Source organism: Xenopus laevis, chromosome 7L (genome assembly GCF_017654675.1).
Source record: "Xenopus laevis strain J_2021 chromosome 7L, Xenopus_laevis_v10.1, whole genome shotgun sequence".
Taxonomy (NCBI): Eukaryota; Metazoa; Chordata; class Amphibia; order Anura; family Pipidae; genus Xenopus; species Xenopus laevis.
Genome location: NC_054383.1, coordinates 49,604,270 through 49,625,287, shown reverse-complemented (window position 1 = coordinate 49,625,287; position 21,018 = coordinate 49,604,270). Strand labels below are relative to the sequence as shown.

Sequence of the window (21,018 nt, the reverse complement as noted above, 5' to 3'; positions counted from 1 at the left end):
ACAAAGACTTTCATTGCTAAACTGTAGAAAAATGTAATGCCATGGGTTTTAAAAGAGCAAAGTGAATGATAGCAAAAGAATTTAGCATTTTTAATGCTACAACTCCTATTTAAATCTTGTTCGTGATTTCAGAAAGGGAGATTTGTGAGGTTTTAAATATTTTAGCAGGGTTTAAGGCATGCTTGTTAAGTGTTTTGCATATAATTCAAGCCTTTGAATTGTTAATAAAGGTGCTGTTCAATGGGAATTGCAATCAGTGCATTACAGATTTACCATGGCTATGTGTAGGTCTAAAGATGCTGAAAGAAAGGTGGAGCACTTAACAGCCAGATATGTTTATGGTTCTTAGTTATGTTACAGTATGTGGTTTTAAATGGTCTCTTGGTAATTTTTGCACAGGAATGCTGTACTGAAATATGTGTGTGAAGCAATATGAAGACAATATTTCAATGCTTATAGTATAAAAAAACGGGAGACTACAGCAAAAACAATTTTCACAATGCATTAGAAACTCTAAGAAAGTTCAACAATCATTACAGTCCAAAGTTATCATTAGAATTGTAATTGTTTCTCGTAAGTATTGAAGAGTGTAACTAACATGATCTCTTTTTCTTGCCCTTGGAACTTCTAGTCAGTGATCAATTATTATATGTATCCTGTATGTACAGTAAATAAAAAACTGAGAATGTACAGTTATAAAAAAAATTCTGGTAAATGTATACATTTGTTACTATATGGACAATTATATGAACAACAACAACAACAAACTCATGAATCACTGGAGAAATTTTATGGATTGTCTGAATTTTAATTGATGGACTAATTACTGGACTGTTATGGTGCATTCCTTAAAGCAAAATGCAAACAAGTTTGTTTCCTTTTTAGCACCTATTCCCAGTTGCCTGGCAGGAGGATGTACAATGGTTCACTATCAGGAAGGGTCATTTAGGCCCTGAAATGTTTGACCATTTGTGATGTGTCATGGGATCACCCCTGGTATTGGCTCTCAATTTGTTTAGTGCTCACTTAAGGATATTTAGAAAAGAAACTTAAGCCTATTTACAGGCAGATATCTGCAATGCATAGAAAGAAATCATTTCATTACCTTTAATTCTTCCTGAAATTTATTTTCCATCAGTTTTGCTGCTTTTCTATCTTCTATTTCCTCCTTCCATTTTTCAGCTACTATTCGTGCTTTTTCTTTGGCCATGGCATCCCTAAATTTCTTTTCAATTTCTGCTTCTTTCTGCTTCCTTTGTCAATGAAAAAAATACATTAACATAATATGATATAAAGCTAATCCTAGATTTTAAAGGAATAGTTCAGTGTGAAAATAAAATCTGGGTAAATTGAGGCTGTGCAAAATAAAAAATGTTTCTAATATAGTTAGTTAGCCAAATATGTAATATTAAAAGCAACAGAAATGACCCATGTGGCCCCCCCTCAAGTCTCTGATTGGTTACTGCTGGTAACCAGGGTAACCAGTCAGTGTAAACCAAGAGAGCTGAAAAGCAGGAAGTTGGGTTCTGACTGACATGTTATACATCAAATCACTCCAGCCTTTATACATTACATTTTTGGCTAACTAACTATATTAGAAACATTTTTTATTTTGCACAGCCTATCTATTTACCCAGTTTTTCTTTTTACACTGTACAATTCCTTTAAAAAACATATTTAAAATGAAAATAGTCATGTGGCCTAAAACTTTATTGAATATCTTACTGAGCCTTACATCAAATGGAAAATATACCAGTAAACATTGCAGTTCTCTTTAAAAATGGATCACACAGATGTGCCCTTAGGCCTAGTTTATATACAGTAAATAAAGGCTTTCCTAAAAAATATTTTTTTCTTTTTTCATTTGCCGTTGGATGATAAACTGCCATTTAAGCACTATATTCCACCCTGTGTTCTAACACAAAAAAAGGGCACACATATCTGCTGGAATACATCAATCATGTATTTTACTCCTACAGTTCTTCCTGTTACTGATTGACACTCATTTTTTAATGGCAGGTAATTAGCGAGCGAGCACTCAAAACATTACACAATAGTGGCTCAAGTTAACAAATGTAACAATTAAATATTTAATGACATGTATAGCCTATTTAATATGATTCTTTGATAGTTCAGTTATTGCTATATACATTATCTTTGTGTTTTCAATCACAACACCCAAGTGACAGTGTTTGGCATGATGCATGTGTTCTAACTGTAACACATGGAGAAGTCAAAATAATATAACCCAGCAATCTCCTGCTGTAAGATGTTGTAGCACAAACGTGAAGCCCCTATGCTGTTGAATTACAGCTATTCAAATCTTGTGTCTGATGGGATTTTCGTTTTGAGATGGGATGGTCACATTGCAGAATACAGGTTTACACACACTACAATTTAAATAATAAAATTGTGATTACAAAGCTCACCATTGTTCTTCTGCCTCGATCTGAGCTTGTTGTCTTGCCCTTTCTGTCATGAGCTCCTCACAAATCTGCTCATAAGGTTTATCGTTTGGGGATTCTCCCATGATCCACGCCCACACCTCTCCATCTGAACCACATTGCCATTGTATGTGCTTGGAATTATCTTAAAAAGAACCAAGGACATCTTAGAAAATGTTTAATTAGGTAACCTTTTACAAAAATAAAATGTCAATGTATTTCTTACAACTAATTTTAAATAGTTTTTTTGGGGCCAATAAAAAAATTTCTGCTAAGAAAGGTTATGTTATCATCCTAACACATTATCAGCATACATTTTATTAATTAAACTCTTGAGCTATGAAGCATTGTACCCTGACACTGTATGAAGTAATTACTCTATAGACAGTACTGACACACCATAATGATGTAATATTGCACATGTAGGATGTTTATAAATCAAGCTTTAATTTCATGGAGGATTAATTGGGATGACACGCCTGTTACTAATTACTTTTTCCTCACTTTGGCAGTGTGTAGCCTGGCTATACAAACAGAGCACTAGAATAGTGCTCTCCTTTTAAATAATTGATTTAAACCTAAAGCCTAATGAAATAATTTATACAGGTATATGATCACTGGCGTATTTACAGAAAAAGGAGACCCCACAGTGGCATGGGCTGGGGTAGGTGACAGAATTTTAGAACATCCAGAATGTTTGAAATCAGGGGGGGTTCCAGGTAAGGTATCTTTCAGTAATTTCCATTCTAAAATAATTTAATAATAAAACAGACCCAAAAGGATTGTTTTGCCACCAATATGGATTTTTGCAGGTTAGTTAGGATCAAGTACAAGGCACTGCTTTATTATTACACAGAAAAAGCAAATCCTGTTTAACATATCAGAATTCTTTGCATAAAATGTACTCTATGGAATAGCAGTGGCCAGTTCCATGTTGTAGCTCCCACCCTTTCAGCTATAGCCAGGTGATCCCACTGGTGTCCAATAAAAGGGCAACCAAGTTTGGGAGTATTACTTTGAAAGCAGCTAATAAGTTACGGGTCCCTTTATAAAATGTATAATGAAGCAAGTTGAAGTGTAGGACTGGCCACACCAGGGATGACTTTGACATAGTTGGCCAGCTTCAATATATTGCAATATATGGACAAACGATCCCTACTTTGTTTAAAGGGTAAGGCATGTTTAGTAGCTTAAGGCACAAAATGTCCCTAATTTATTGAGAACTGGTTGAGTGCAGAGGACCTCTTGTATTTGCCTATGTGAATTTTGTGGTCACAACCCTATTGCACCCCGCTTAATGTTTTTAAAAATTAGTGGTGAGCACAACTTTCTCTTGTTTGTTTTATATATATATATATAAAAACAAACAAGAGAAAGTTTTATTCCTCCAAAAAAATTACATACACTTTCAAAAACTTCCTTGCAACTGCAACACAAGCGGTACTTGCCTTTGTTCATGCCTTTTGTTAAGACATTATTGCTTGCATTAATGTATATGAAAGCAGATTGTTCTATTGATTCACATGCCCATGCTGAATAAACCTGCCTTTTCTATGTTACATTTGAAATATGAAAAAGGAAATCATACATAATACTGTTTATGAACATTGATTTTCACATATATATATTGTACGTATCAGGGCAAAGTTTATGATGTAGATATCATTATTCCTTTATATTTCCATTCCATTTCTGAATAAGAGCTACCATACTTGAAGGCTACACCAAATTGTTATCACAATAGCTATATGTAAAACTGCCTTTCTGCTTTTATTAGTTTTGAGATGAATTCAGATAACCAGAGTTCCATTCCAGAGAACTTTGATTGCATCTGTACTGATTGTCTTGTATGAAACATACTTATAAGCATCCCTAATGGGCTTGTCCTAGATCTTTCTATAACAGATGATGGAATGATATATTTTTTCTTTGACTGGTTATAATGTCTAGGGGCAAAGACTGAGTTCCACGCAGTGGCTGAAAACCCACATAGAATGACCACCAGGGGGGTCATAGGGGCCACTGTTAAAGTATTTGCTGTATAGTCTAGGGTGAGACTGGCAACAAGGTAGTTTGTAAGCTCAGAGAGGGAACAAAAAGGCAGCAGGTTTACTGGCTTGAAAATAATGTCCAATGGTATTAGCAGATAATAGGGATTGTGAAGCACATGACACAGTTTTAGGATCCAAGTTTAGGCAACATGCTCAGGCAACAGGAAAACCTACCTGGCAGGGTGACTAGTAAGTCCAATGGTATTAGCATGTAATAGGGATCGTGAAGCTCAATGCACAGGTTCAGGATCCAAGTTCAGGTTCAGGCAACAGTAAAAGTAGGAACCAAGACAGAGTTTATATAAGGGCTCTCTGCTGAGAGTTGACTAGGGATTGGCTGCACCTGACAATTAACATGGAACAGCTGGATGCAATTGACAGCACAAGGGATACCAAATAAGATAGAAACCTCAGAAGAGGAAAAGCCCATACCGCTAAATTGCCAGAATAGAGTAGAGGTATAGGGAAAAGGCAGCAAGGCCCTAGGTATCTGTTTCAAATACATAAATATGGGATACTTCCTTCATGATAAATTATCCTGTTGTACTATTTGAGAAAATGTAATTTTACAAAAAACATTTTTTTAATCCAGAAAGTATTGCATCAAATTCATTTTATGTAATGCAATTTCTAGTTGAACAGTATTTGCTTTTTACAAACAGCACATAGCTGTCTCCCCTAACTTCCACATTATTTAGGTGTGGAAGAGAGTGGTGACGCACATGCCACAAAGATGCCTGCATGCACCAGCACTATACTCTTCACCTCACTCCAGATAGTTCTCACAGGTAAAAAAAAGTGGATCAGTGCTTAAGGCAATAGAGAAAACAGACAACAAAACAAAAATATGGTGTAGTACGTTAAGGTTACTCAAATAGCACCATGTGTTGGAAAAGAGAAAACTCTCTTGTAATTTCCCTTTTAAATAACTTTTTAATCCTCCAAAATGTGCATATATGCTTATTCCAGAAGCCTTCACCAAATGTGGCCAAAGTGCCTACTTACAAGATAGTAGTTTTAATTATTGCATGTAGTATCCAATAATACTCTCGATTTCTCTGCAAAACTCCTTTAGGCGCCAACATAGGGAAAAATCCCATTTGTTAATACCATTTTATTTGTAGGAATGAAACATTTTTAAAAAGTTCTTGGGAATACTTAGTTATGTGTATATAAGTCACTACAAATATAGAATCCTGCCATTTTACATTCCTGGTAATCCTGCCATTAATATATATACATACAGTATTACCCACATCAGTCAATGTTCATTTCATCCAAACTATTTATATACCTCAGATCATAAACCTACAAATTTTCTTTTATAGTGACTTTGCAAAACGATAACTAATATGCACATAACTAAGTATTCCCAAGGAATTTTGTAATAGCAGGAACAATAAGCAATAATGATGATAAGGAAAGACTCCAATAGATGCTCCAACATGATTTTTAGTGACGATCGCTCGGTTGCTATGGTAAATCGTTCAACCAAAAACGTACATATGGGTGACTATCCTCATGGAAACTAATGTGAGTGTAATTTTTTAAAAAAAAATTCCATTGGTAAAGGGAAAAGGTATACATGCCCAAGAAAAGCAAACAATCAATTTGCAAATGACAGGAATTAATGTATGAAAGTGACAACTAACATCTACTGTTTTCTGCTATTTATCCTTTAAAAAACTGAATCCAGATATATTTTCCCATTTATATCCACAATTATTACCCTTAGGAAATTGTAGACTTTGTTTAACCAAGCTCCTATATTGGTATTTCGGAAGAATTATATTTAAGCTTGCCATGTTGCAAGATAAGCAATGTTAAATAATCTTTTATAACTAAATTAAAACACACTTTCACAAACAAGCCGCTATCCTTCCTTAGCCTTCTGGAGAAATAAAACTCAAAGTGGTGAACAAAGAAGAAAAAGGTTGATGCATATGTATCATGATTTTAACCTATGCCAGTATTATAAAGTTTACTACACATTAGCTATGTTGGTTCTCCAAATAATCTTTCCCTAAAACAAGCCAAAAACAACAACTAAATGACCTGGTTTCCTAAATGACTAATAAACATCTACTTACACCTTCTAGAGTCTATCCATTTTCACACATTCCTCAGTGCAGCATACAGCTACTACCATAACAATGTGGGCTGGCACTCTGAAGAATTCCAACATGCAAGCCATCCCTACGTGGGGTAAGGCTTATTATAGGCATTTAAAGGGGACCCGTCACCCAAAAAAATTATTCAAAATCCTATTTTATCACATTAGTCAAGCAAAATTAACTTTAATTACACTATATAAATTATTTGAATCTTGCTTCCTTCAGTCTGGGATTTCAAAATTATAACAAGCAGGCAGGAGCCATTTTGTGGACACTGTTATTAAGACAAGCCTTGTATCATCTCAGAATCTTGTTTGTGCACCAGAATGGGGGACCGATGTCCATCCCCATGTCCTGGCTACACAATTAAATGGTAAAGAGAACGGGGGAATGTGGGGAGAGCAGTGACATCTAGTAAGTGCTAAATGGAAAGTGAAAGTAATTGTCTGCCCCGCCTCTATGCCACTGGCATAGAGGAGTGGCAGACAATATTTGATTGACAGCTGAGATTTTTAAATGAGCTTACAACAGCTATGAATGCTTTAATAAAAAATAGAAATTGGATTTCATGTTTAATTTGAAAAGGACTTTTATTATACAGATTTTTGTGTATGGGTGACAGGTCCACTTTAAATTGAATACTTTGCTTTAGTATTAATGGCCTGCATGTTGGTTTTTTTGGAGTGCCTGTCCACATTGTAATGGCTCTCCCTCTGTCTGTGGGTTTGGGGTTTGGCACCTTCACCCAATGTTTCTTCTGGTGAGTGATTCACTATATTGCAACTTCTATTTCTATAGTATATGCAGCATTGGAACGTAGTGCCGATATCCAAAAGGGATCACGTTCTCAGCCTCAAAACTATAGGCCGCTTAGTCTGATGTCAGTGATTGTTCTGTGTATAAAATGTCTATATACCAAACCAGAGCGTTAAATGAAAACAGTATAGCTATCCAATTTACTGTACTTGGAACATATTTGTTGAAAATGCAATGTTGTTGTCAGCATAAACAAAGTAATAATAATAATAAATGACCCGTCAACCATCTGAAGTTTTAGCTGTAAAGGTGATGTCTAGTTAGCTTTTTTTAATAAAAAAAATATAACTAATAATATAAAGTAATCATCCTATATACATTAATGTGATAGAGATACTTTTCCAGAAACATTAGTTTCCCTATCCCTGCCTTCCCTATTAACCTCCATGATGGACAAAAGTCTCAATAAGATAAGGACAAATATAAACAATACAGCAGTCAATTCATTACAGCAAGTTATGATGCCCTGTATAATAATTTTATGATTTACAATAATTACAAACAGGGGTTTCTACAGTACTTTACTAAACAAGCGTTACATAATATATAAATAAATTAAGGCATTCATAAATAGCAATATAAAAGTAACATTTTCTTTTCTAGCTCAACCAATAGCTAATTGCTTTACCTACCTACATTTTAGGACAGTACTAAAGTATCATTGTTCCTGTAACAGTCAAGGAAATCCTCCACTTCTTAGTGATATATGATAAATATCTGTTTTGTCCAAACTAGGTCACAGTTTCCTCACTTTTAGGGCAGAGACACACGCCCGGCGACACAAATCTGAGCATGTCTCTGCCCTTAGACCCTGCAACTGGCTTTCTTTTCTGTAGTATTTCTGCATACTAAGTGCGGAGTGATATCAAAATACTCTTCCACCTGTCTACTAGAGCCAGTCACCAATATGTACTGTACATGCTCAGTGAGAGCAGGCTCCCTAATTTCTTCCTTGTTATAGCCTCTCCCATAGAGTGCGTGTGTAAATCAGAAGGTAAACTGTGAGCACAGCAGCCAGAAACATGAAAGTACAATATAGCAAAACCAAGTGGGTAACAGGTTTCACTATACACCTTAGCAAAAAGAACACTAGCAGTTCAAGTTGGGCAGATGTTACCTTTAAGTAAGAATAACCGTTGCTTTTTTAAATTCCATCAACATTGACATGCCGAAAATACCAGCAATCACAATTTAGAAATTTTATTTTTAGTCACTAAATGAATTTTCTTCATTCAGTTGGTGTAACAGAATTACTGGCTAGGTTCTTTGGAATTTGGAATTCACAAAGGAATAAAGAAAGTAAACAAAAGATCTCCTGATAATAAACTGACCTCTACCAAGGTGGTTGGCCTTCAGCAATCACAGGACATTGATTAGTAAAGCTTGAATGTATGGGTATGCATATTTATGTCAGGGCTAAGATAAAATGCTACAGCACCATCTACCAGCAAAATATGTTCACAACTAAATATCTGGATCATGGGATTAATATGGTGTAACCTGATCTATCTATCATTACATACCACACTGAGAAAGAAAAAACAAGTTGTGAGTAGATAAATAGAGGTAAAGATAGTGTTAAAACATGATTTTTTAAACAAGCTTAGAGTAAAACAATTAAAATAAATTAGAATAAAAATTACAGTGATTGACAGAAATTACAACATACTTATAGAATCAGATGTCACCCCTGGTTGAAGATACTGCAAACCATTACAGTTAGAGGGTTATATAGTTAATTTAGGTCAGAAATTACAACATATGAATCAGATGTTACCCCTCATTGCTGCAAGTACACTGCGATTGTGAGGGGAAAGTACTGCATTGTGGCAAAAAAAAAACCCATGGCTAATTGCATCTTTGTGCACTGCACTTGTCCAAGATGACAGCCAAGACCCTATTAAAGGGAATTAAGGCAATCGCCCAGCACAACACCAGGGAGGCCATTCAACAGCCTTGCTGTGATGAAGCACTTGCATTTATTCAGGTTATTATTATATTGCTATGCAATTAAATTGGGATTTTGGGTGAAAAATGCTGCTTTGTGGCAAAAAAATCGCATCTTTGTTCACTGCACTTGTATTCAACCCCTTATAGATATAAATCTACATTTACTTACATTCACAAAACTGATCATAGCCCTGTACCATGGAATTTCCCTGCCAAGATGACAGCTATGACCATCTTAAAGGGAATAAAGGAAATCTGCCATCATATCACCTGGGAGGGCATTCAACAGACTTTCTGTGATGAAGCACTTGTATTTATTCAGGTTAATATTAAGTAATTACACTGAAATTTTGGGAGAAAAATTCTGCCTTGTGGCCAAAAAAATGCACCTTTATACACTGCACATCTGTTTGACCCCTATAGACAGAAATAAACATTCACTTACATACACAAAACTAACCATAGCCCTGTACCATGAGATTTTCCTGTCCAAGATGACTGCCAGGACCTTCTTAAAGGCAATTAAAGGAATCTGCCATCAAATCACCTGAGAGAGCATTCAACAGCCTCACTGCAATGAAGCATTAGCAATTATTATAAATATTAACACTTCTGGCATTATGTTTTTTTACATCAAGCAAAACACAATCATATACAAAGCAACCAAAGCAGAGGTTCAGTTTTGCCCCACTGCATAAACCAACAGCAATTAGATAATTTTCATTATTATTAATACAATATATGGATCAAAGCTATGATAGTAAGGTGACATGCACTTTTGAGGGATCAGTCAAGAAGCAAAAGATAATTTGGCAACACGCAGGGAAGCAGTGATGGATTTTTGTGGCCTGAAGGTAGAGATTTTTCACGTCAGCTTTTCTCATTTAAGCACATTCGGTTATAAATAATGTGACTGCTTTTTGTATTTGATAAAAAGGCTCATGCAGTGTAACTTAAATGCACCCTCTATAAACGTATAAAAAAATTTGATTGCGCCAGAGAATTGACCTGTATGAATTTTACAGAACTTTTGAGCTTACCAGTCCCTACATTTACAAAGCTTTCTATTAATTGTGCAGAGGTCCCAGGCACCCTAACTATCTCGGGCAATTACCATGACCAGTGCCACCCTCTCTGGCCCATGTGGCTGGCATAACAGGCTCCTCCTCCTAATGTTATCCCTAGTATTTGTAGATACTTAGAGGCAGATTTATTAAGGTTCAAGTTGTTTTTTCCATGAAAAAATTGTTCCAAATTCACATTTTCGGGTTGAAAAAAAATGAGACTATTCGATATTTATTATACCCTGACCATGGAAATAGCTTGAATCTGTTCTGAAGTCAATGGCAGAGGTCACTTGAGCTATTTGAAGAGGTTAACAGCCTGATTGATGTTCAAGTTTTTTTCTGGGCGTTTTTCCGGAAAACTCAAATGATTTGATCAATCCAAGTATTTTTTTTGCCAAAATAATCAATTTGTGTTTTTGGGTTGCAGAACTTGAACTCGCAGAAACGGATTTTTGCTATTCGAGTATTTTATTAAGTAAGATACCATGCAAGTTTTCAGTTCATTCGAGGTAAAAAAAACCTCCAACACTCAACCTTTAATAATTCAGCCCGTTAAAATGCCCTAACCTGATCCACCACTTATTAAATATTATTGTACAGGTCAGAGATGGAATCCATACTACCAAGGGGCCGATTCACTAAGCTCGAGTGAAGGATTCGAATGAAAAAAATTCGAATTTCGAAGTATTTTTTGGGTACTTCGACCATCGAATTGGTTAAATTCGTTCGAATACGAACGAAATCGAACGAATCGAACGAAAAATCGTTCGACTATTCGACCATTCGATAGTCGAAGTACTTTCCCTTTAAAAAAAACTTCGACCCCCTACTTCGGCAGATAAAATCTACCGAAGTCAATGTTAGCCTATGGGGAAGGTCCCCATAGGTTTGCTAACCTTTTTTTGATCGAAGGATTTTCCTTCGATCGTTGGATTAAAATCCTTCGAATCGTTCGATTCGAAGGATTTAATCGTTCGATCGAACAAAAAATCCTTCGATCGAACGAACGAACGTTTAGTGCTAAATCCTTCGACTTCGATATTCAAAGTCGAAGGATTTCAATTCGAGGGTCGAATTTCGAAGTATTTTTAACTTCGAAATTCGACCCTTAATGAATCTGCCCCTTAGGCTAACATTGACTTCGGTAGGTTTTACCTGCCGAAGTAGGGGGTCGAAGTTTTTTTTAAAGGGAAAGTACTTCGACTATCGAATGGTCGAATAGTCGAACGATTTTTCGTTCGATTTCGTTCGTATTCGAACGAATTTAACCAATTCGATGGTCGAAGTACCAAAAAAATACTTGGAAATTCGAATTTTTTTCATTCGAATCCTTCACTCGAGCTTAGTGAATCTGCCCCTTAGTGTCAGGAATGAAGGTCCAATATTTCCCAGTGTTCATCCGATCGTGTTTACACTTATTCCAATTTTAAATATGCTAATTTGCATTCTTTTTGGAAACTCATTCAGCACCAAAATTAAAGAAGAATTTGATTAATTAATTGATTAAATTAATCAATTATCTACCATTTCTTATATAATTAAGTTACTCTTGAATATTCATATTTACGAAGATTGGTATATCCGTTTTTTTGGCAAACTGTTATAAAAAAAATGCAAGTAAATGAATAAACTCACTTTTTCTGCAATTGATTGTTATGGCATTTTGCTGCATGGAATGTAAAAAATAAAAATCTTGCCACCTAAAACCTGGAAACTACTTATTTTTATCAAAAGCCTGCCTCTGAAAAAAACCCTTGTTGTTTTTTTTAAATCCCAATCGCCAGCAAGCCAGAGCAATAGCTTACAGAAAAAGTGAGTTTGGGAACTTTGAAAACTGTTTTTGTGCTTTTAAGTATCTAAGGTGGAGAAAGATCTGCAGAGAACAGATCATTTTAGGAATACAAAGATTATTCAGAATACAACCATGGACAAGGACATGAAATACCTGCCACTCGCCATATTATTTTAGCAATTCACCAAAGAAAACCCTTTAAAATCAGGGAGGTGATGTTACTTTCATCTCAAAAAAGGTCTCTTTCATGTCTTTTTTATTTGTTTTTTAGCAGTGTTTGTATGCCTACAGTATTTGTGTCTAATTAATGTCAAAGTTCATAACAAAGCTGAATCCTCTAGCAGTTAATTGCTAAATCAGCAAACAAACTGGCAGGCTCATTTATCACACTTTTCTCCATTATGGCATTGCTGACAATTTCTATTTGCAGTCTGTATGAAATTACTGTACATGGTAATATCCCTATTCCAGATTTCATTAGGATAATGTCTCCACATCATGTCTTACAGGTGCACTGATCCCATGAGCTATAACTGTTATACAAATGCTGGCACTGCACTCTATGCCGGCAGAGACTTTGCTTCATGCACATGTTAATGTATTTCATCATTAGCATAGACCTAGGAGCATTGCCTTTCTACTGCTCAATAATATGCTCTTTTTACACAAGATGCCTAAATGCTTAGGAAAGCTATAGAAAATACCAGTGGTTCATATTTAATATCATATATATTATTAACACAGATACACCATGAAGAATTCACAAACAGAAGTAATGTGGATATGCTGTTTTTCAGGAGTTGGGGAAAGCAACTTTACTAACGAAGCAACACAAATTTTTACTGTTTATATTTCTCTTTCTACACAATAAGAAAATATGTTTAATCCTAATTTGGTTATTATCTGAGGGCTCTGAGTCCGTTTTGTGTGGGAACTGGGATTTACAGTGCAGTGCCTCCACCTAGAGAACACTGAGGAACACATCTCAGGGGGTGCCACTAAGAAAAATAAAACACAAGTTTGCAAATGAAACAAATATATCTTTATGTAAAACAGCAGTGAAAGAACTTGGGCAACCTTATACACAATGCACTCAATGCAACACTGGGGACACGTGGGACCACTCCCACGTAGCAGGTAAATGCACAAGACATGTACTCAAAGTGGGGCCCCACAGCTTGTATCTTTGCCAACATCCTCCCCTGGGTGGCTCACTCGCCGGGGTGCTCTCAGAGGCAGTCACACTGGAGATTACAGGCAGCTCTGCAGCAGGATCAATCTCACCAGTGGCACCTTTCACCCCCTGAGTCTCTAGCAGCTTGGCAGGGAACATAATGGGCTTTCTCTGTACATCTTGAGATGCAAAACTATCAAGCAAAACTGCACAGCATGAAACAGCAGCTTCTCTGCTCCCTTGTGTGACAGTATCACAGCAACTGGTTCTGGCTGGATGCTGCAGCAGGGGCAGTTTTATAACCTCTCTCTCGTAATCTCTTGCAATTGGCTTCAAACCCAGACTCTTCCTGTATCCTCCTCTTTTTCCCAGATGGCCTCTGGAGCTTCCAGCCACTCAGTCACTCCCCTGCCTATAACCAGGCTCAGTGATGTCACAGGCAGAACAGAGGGAAGGCTTGTCTGGTCCCCTACATATGAATAACAGAATTTACTATCCATAAACCAGTTATCTAGAAATCTTTAAAATACAGCATTGCTATTTCTTACAGTGTCCTCTTTAAACTCGTTTGCTTTCCTCAGTAATAATACTGTAGAGCTCATTCCATGTGTTAGGGGAAAAAATAATTAATTTATGTAAATTGTCATGTTTGAAATATTTTGCAAGAATGCAGTATTTTTTCCTATAATTACAGCATAATACCATAAAGTAGTATCCACAAAATTTACCAATACAGACACTAAATGGCTTCTGGTATGGTAGATCAGTTTTTCAGCATGTCTGACTTAATTGATTGTCACAAAAATACTGTTCTTAATTCTAGGAACTCCTGTTGTGCTAGCAGTAGCAACATTGAAGTAAATTAAAGATTTTTTGGTTTATTGTGTTGTAATGTTCATGAATGACCACTAGTTTTTGTACTATAAATGTAGTTATAGATAATGGCAAGAAGAAATTCTAGATCTGAATTGTAGATCAACAATCCATCTTTTGGTAAGAAAAGATATTTACTATAAATGGCAACCTTAACATTAAATAGTAAATCCTGAATCCTTTGTGAAAGATTTGGATGAATACCAAATCAAATCCAAACCCTAATTTGCATTTGTAAATTAGGGGGAACGAGAATCGCGTGTGCAATGTGCGGTTAAGGGAATTTTTGAAATTACATGATTTTTTTGGATTCACATTAGGTTCGGCCAGGCACTTGGATTCTGCCAAATCTGAATTCTGCTGAAAAAAGCTGAATCTTGGCCGAATCCCGAACTGAAAAGCATTTGGTACATTCCTACAGCAAGCATTTTAAGTTCTTTACAAAAAAATTAGGCATGTGAGAGGCAGCCAGAGTTACAAAATATACAAGTGTTTATATAATCTAGAAATCTAGAAAGATGACCTTAAAATAGTCAGTCTAAATATATTTCTGACTTTTATCCCTATCTTCTACTTTGTAAATGCCCTCTTGCAACTTTAAAATGTGACTTTTTGCTGTGATATGACAGTAGGAATTATTTCAACTGAGCAAGTTCTCCAAGCACAATAACCTCACCAATGAGTGTCTGCTGGCATATGGCATTAATATTCTGGTTTGATTTAGGGAAGAGATGTTGATCATAATGTAGCTGAGTTTTCCCATATACCATTCCACTAAATTAATTCACATAAGCAGAGGGACTGCCCTCTACTACAGGTCTGTGAACAAAACACCAATAAGTTCCCAAGATTACTCTGCCTGCACTGAGATGATTAATACTATTTTAAAGTAACATGCTATTAACTGCAATATAACACTTTAGAAATTGTGGTCATTCGTACATGCTGTTTTTGCTTTTATATATATGTCTTTCTATTTTTTTCCTTTACTGTAATGTCTAAAACATCACCAAACAATTGGAAAACTGTATGTTTTTATTATATAATTCTGGTTGTAAATTATACAAATTGAAAAAATAATCATGAATATCACCTCTAATCACAAGAAAGCAGCCTTGGATACATATTTCACTCTGATGCAGGATATGAGATCTACAGTATTATCCAGAAATATTTGGATCTGGGGTTTTCTGTATAAGGGATCATTCCTTAATGTGGATTTGCAGAACAGCAAACTAAAATGTAAAAGCAAAAACACCAGCATTGTTCTGCCATAAATATGGATTTCTGATAACTATTGTGTACAAAGTGTTGGTATATTATTAAAGAGAGAAGTTAATCAGTAAACAATTAAAGAAATTTTTGTTTTTTTATGTAGCACACCCGTGAGTGTGTTATGATATTTGTTCTATTGGGCATACTCTTGCAAAGCCCACTTGTTTATTAATAGGGACAAGATAGTAGAAATATTCGCTTCAGGCACAGCAAAGTCAAATGCAGAAATCACAATCCCCCTCAAGGGGCAAATAGACAGCATACAAATTACCACACTCCTGGGTAATTCCCTCCTGAGGTTTAAGTGTTGCTCATAGGGATTCTCAGGCTGGGGTATTGTGTCTTGGTACCCTACCTGGTCCTCAACTCACCCACTGATGTCCTTGAGCTAGTGGTTCACATACCACAGGTATGCTCATTGGAGCAACAGCTGCTCTCTAACTCTCCTGAGCTTTCCTAGAGTCACTATGATATAAACTTACTATCACTAACTAATCCTATATAACTTTTTACCAAAGTGAAGCCTGGGTCGGTCTGTAACACCTCACAGAGAGGCGAGTTCCCAGGAAAGACCCAGAGCACATGGTGCTATATCCCTTTATACTTTTACATGCTGCCACCTAGTGGCCAACCCTTGCCTAAAGTTAATTCCAGTGGACAAAGCTGCCTGGGTATACTTAAAGAACCACCTAGGTGTCCAATTACAAAGGGGGGCTGCCTGGGTTACTATACCTAAAACTCAGGGTCCCTACATTTATTTCAGAGTTTTTCAGACAATGGGTTCCCAGATAATGGGCCCAGTACTTGTAAATCATAAACTGTAGCTGGAAAGGAGCAGCAGGTATGAATTGAATGCACCATAAGAAGCAATTTATTGTTTTCCTGTAGTGGGTTTATGCTCCATTGTCCCCAATAATAATAAATGTGTTGATTATAATACAGGTATGGGATCCATTATCCAGAAATATGCAGAAAGCTCCTAATTACTGGGAAGGCCATTTCCCATAGACTTCATTTTAATCAGACTATTCCAATTTTTTAAAATGATTTCTTTTTTTCTGTAAAAATAAATAAATAAATAATAAAACAGTAGCTTGTACTTTATCCTAAAATATTAATAATCCTTACTTGAGACAAAACAATCCTACTATTTTTTTTAGTAGACTTATGGTATGGTGATCCAAATTACAGAAAGACCCCTTATACAGAATTCACAAGGTCCCGAGCATTCTGGATAATAGTTCCCATACCTGTACTTGCAATGCCCCCTGTTAAATCTAAAATCAAAATCACTCTTCCTGCTCAGTATGAGATTATACAACCCAAATAACTATGGAAGTGTTGTGAATAAAATGGATTTATTTGTTTATTTAATTTGTTCTTTAGATAGCATTGAGGTGCAGCATTTTAGAGAAACTGCTCATCATTAATATCAGTCCCTGCCCCAGTATTACAATCTAAGGTCCCTATGGTGTCAGTTTCATCACCAATTAGCCTACCAGTATGTGGAAGGAACCTTGAAAACTCAGAAGTCCACTCTTAAGATGGCTTTAAAGATCTTTCCCAGAAAAGCCCACCTTGAGGTTTGGCTCCAGGGCTTAATGATCGGAAAGACAGCAATGCAGGGTCCCTGTGCAAGAACTGCATCAATAAGCCCATGCAGTCCTCATCTGTGAAGGAATTTTTAAACCTGTCCAATCAATATCCGACCAATTTTTGGCCAGATAGCCAGGCAGGCTCATTGGAGGGCCCCATACATGGACCAATGAGCTGCTGACTCAGTCCAGGTGTATTTTTAGTCCAAATTAAAAGGGGGAAAAACATTAGCCCTGGGGTTTATTAAAATAAGGATTAATGGCTCCTCTTTGAAGTGGCCTCTCATTCTGAGTACAAAAGTATCTTGAACCACATTCTACCCTGTTTTTTTTATAACCTTAAATATAACTAGATCTAAATTTCTCTGTTATGTAAATGTTTTCTTTTATTTATATTTAGAATATTAGGTTCAAATTGAGTATTGAGTATGGGTCACCTCTTTTGGTTTCTCTGTTATTTATCTGCCTATACACGACCCTAGATCTTTACCTTAACTGAAAGACTGTCTAAGCAGAAACATGACATTGGAGCAGCTACTTTAATAGGTGAAAGCAGAGAAAAGAAACGATAAAGATGCTAAAAAGAATACCATGAATGAAAATTAATCACAGTTTTATAGAAATGTCTAGCAACTTATGCACTGAACCCTTTCATCTTTCATAGATTCAGTGCTTTTCTTATTTCAAGCTCAATGTTGTATTATATTTCCACATAAGTATTGCTCTAGGCCATGGCTCTTTGAACTGACTTCCAACTGCTTGCATTAAATATTCACCTTTTGTTTCCATTGCAATGCTTATTTTCCAGGAGCCATTGCAAATTTCCACTCTGTTCATATGTATGCTGGAAATTAGATAGTCCTCTGATCATGAATATGCTGATCATGTTCTTTTTTATATCCAAATAGTGACTTGTAGACAAACCCTTTAAAACATTCAGTAAGTCACATACCAAACATCGCACTTTTAATAACCTGGATTTTGGATTCATTAGGATTAACCACTTACTGTACCTTCATGCCAGGGATGAAACAAAGCTGGTGACCTAATAACTTCAACAAGGAACAATTGGTTGTCAAACAGTAAGACAGCAGCAGCTTTTTGTATTTGAGAAAATCTTTTTAAGACAGTTTCCATTTTTATCCCATGCACTAAAGAAGGGCATAACTGTAAATGTTCACCAATGCAGAGAACATATGCGTTAAAACATTGTTTGATCTTTGAATATGATGGTATAATATCCCTCTGGCTATAGTGCATATAATACCAGAATGTTTTATATATAGCTCTTTTTAGATACATATTCTTAAATTCTCATTTATCATTTCCACATATGCATGTGCCCATGTCCTACATAGGCAGATGTTAAAGGGGTTGTTTGTGGTATGATGTAAGGAGTGATATTCTGAGACAAATTGCAGTTGTTTTTTTATTATTTCTGGTTTTTGAATTATTTAGGTTTTTATTCAGTGCCTCTCCAGTTTTCAATGTGTGCAATCTGGTTGCTAGTGTTCAAATTACCCTGGCAACTATGCATTGATTTGAATAAAAGACTGGAATATGAACAGGAGAGGGCCTGAATAGAAACATTAATGGTAGAGAGTAGCAATAACAATACATTTGTAGCCTTACAGAGCATCTTTTTAGATTGGGTCAGTGGCTCCCATTTGGAAGCTGAAAAGAGTCAGAAGAAGAAGGCAAATAATTAAAGACTTTAAAAAGATAATAAAGACCAAATGAAAAAGTGCTTAGAATTGGTTATTATATAATATACTATAATATACTAAAAGCTAAGTTAAACCATCCCTTTAAGTACAAGACTCTTCTGGATGACAGACCCCATGCCTGTTTTCTTAAAACAAGGGAAAGGAATGCACACTGTTACTGACAAACGGAAAGACTGATTAAAAATGAACCCCCATATGTAATAAAGGGCACAATGTTTGTCCGAGTGCAGTAACCCATAGTAACAAATAAGATGTTTGCTTTTAAACAGTCACTTCAAGTCACTGATTGGTTACTGACTTGGCTAGAGTTCTGGCTATTATGTTAAGACATCTGCTCACTCCAGCCTTTATAGGTTACATTTTTTGGCTTAGTTACTATAGTAAACATATATTCTTTATTTTGCACAGCCAATCTATTTACACAAACAACACTGGTATCACAAGGTGATAAACTTATGCCGAAACATCTGATCAGACATTCCAGACATCCTACTTATGAACTCAGGACACCATGATATATTATACATAAGTAAGTTAAATACAAGGAATTATTGCCTATAAACCTTGCATTACCATGTTTCCATATTTATTTGTATCAGATAATTGTTAGACACCAATTGGGCATTGTAAATCCAAGAAACAAGATGATAAATGTAATGTCAAAGTCCTTCTACTCATATAGAGACAAATATATCATAACCAGCCAATATTTTGGCATAAAGTAATAATATTTAAAATGCTTCATACTGTAACTAAGTTACTAATCCTCAAATTAGAAATATAGCATTCTAAACTGAATGCAAAGTCACAGTCCATGTGTGGATTATTGGTGCCTTAGTTGGACAGTCCCTGAATCCTATTAATATAGATTGAGTGGAAGGAAAAACTGAGCGTAAGCACAAAGTGTGCTGGCTATGTATCTAGCAAATAAAATTATTTTATACATGCAAAGATTCTGCTGTGTCTTAACCTGAAGAAAAATTATTATTATCAATAATAATAAACACAAGGAAGTATTTTGTTATTGTAACTAATTGACTTCGGATAGAAAAAAGTATGTGCCAAAAAAACACAAATAAATAAATTACGTTGCTATCATGACAATCTCTTTATTCGAAGAGGTCTCTCACACATTAATATTGATGAATATTCCAATTATGGATCAACCCTTTCACTAGATTAGAAGTTCTGCTCATGGTTTCATTGACTAAAGCTGAAAGATCAGCTTCCATCATTAAGCAAATGAAACAATAAGCCTCCACTCCTTGCTTGATGGATTTACCTTCAGAGTTATCTGGCTACTAAACCAGGTATTGAGCATCTTGTTAGTTCTCAAATGAGAGAAATTAGATCCTCATACAACATGTGTCTAGAGAACCATCAAAGGATTAATGTGCACCTCCGCTGTACATCTGTTCCATCCGTAGTAGTGTCAGGATCTTGCTTTGTTACTTAGTAGCCTTGTTCTATTTGTTTAATTTAAACAAGTGAATAGCATGTTCATTATTGATAGTAGTTGTTTTCTTGTCAAGTAACAATTAATATGGATAAAATTAACCAGTCCAAATGTGTAACAGCTAAATACTTATTTTCATTAAAAAAATAATCATGACATACTGCACATAATTAATGAATTGATTACTCATCTATTCTTCTGCAATTAACCTCTTCAAGCAACCATATCCATAATATACATTCCATAAAATATGTTGTGGTGTATTATTGTCCCCCTACTAAATGAGCTAGAATAAAGCCACCAATATCAGCATTGTCTAAAGAAGCACAAAACAAATACTGAAATGCTGATTATTTAAAATTATTTTCACAGATTTTTTTTCTACAAATTTTTTTTATTTTGAGAGGATGAAAAGTTGCCATAATGGTTTACTAAGAACAATGGAGTGATATACTTGCAAATATAAGACTACAACCGGCTTATCTGGCAAAAGAAAAAATGCAATAGCAAACAAGAAGTATGTGTTTCAAGAAGGTATGAAAGTCTCTAGAAACATGGGTTAGAAAAAACTCGCAAGGGAGTCCCCATCTGGAAAATAAATAAAGACCCTACATATTAAGAAAGGGCTAAGTATAACCACTAGAAAACTAAGAACAGAGTAATGTGGCTCTTGGACGGCTATAA

General features: G+C 35.6%; 1 protein-coding gene across 1 annotated transcript in view; it reads right to left on the bottom strand.

The window, feature by feature from the left end:
- Positions 1 to 21,018, bottom strand: part of sh2d4b.L (SH2 domain containing 4B L homeolog) — an 82,520-nt gene that overhangs the window by 53,948 nt on the left and 7,554 nt on the right. The window contains exons 2-3 of the mRNA XM_041569028.1: positions 2,430 to 2,589; positions 1,106 to 1,253 (exon numbers count right to left, since the gene is read on the bottom strand). Coding sequence (XP_041424962.1) covers positions 1,106 to 1,253; positions 2,430 to 2,589 — 308 coding nt within the window. The remainder of the gene's footprint in view (positions 1 to 1,105; positions 1,254 to 2,429; positions 2,590 to 21,018) is intronic.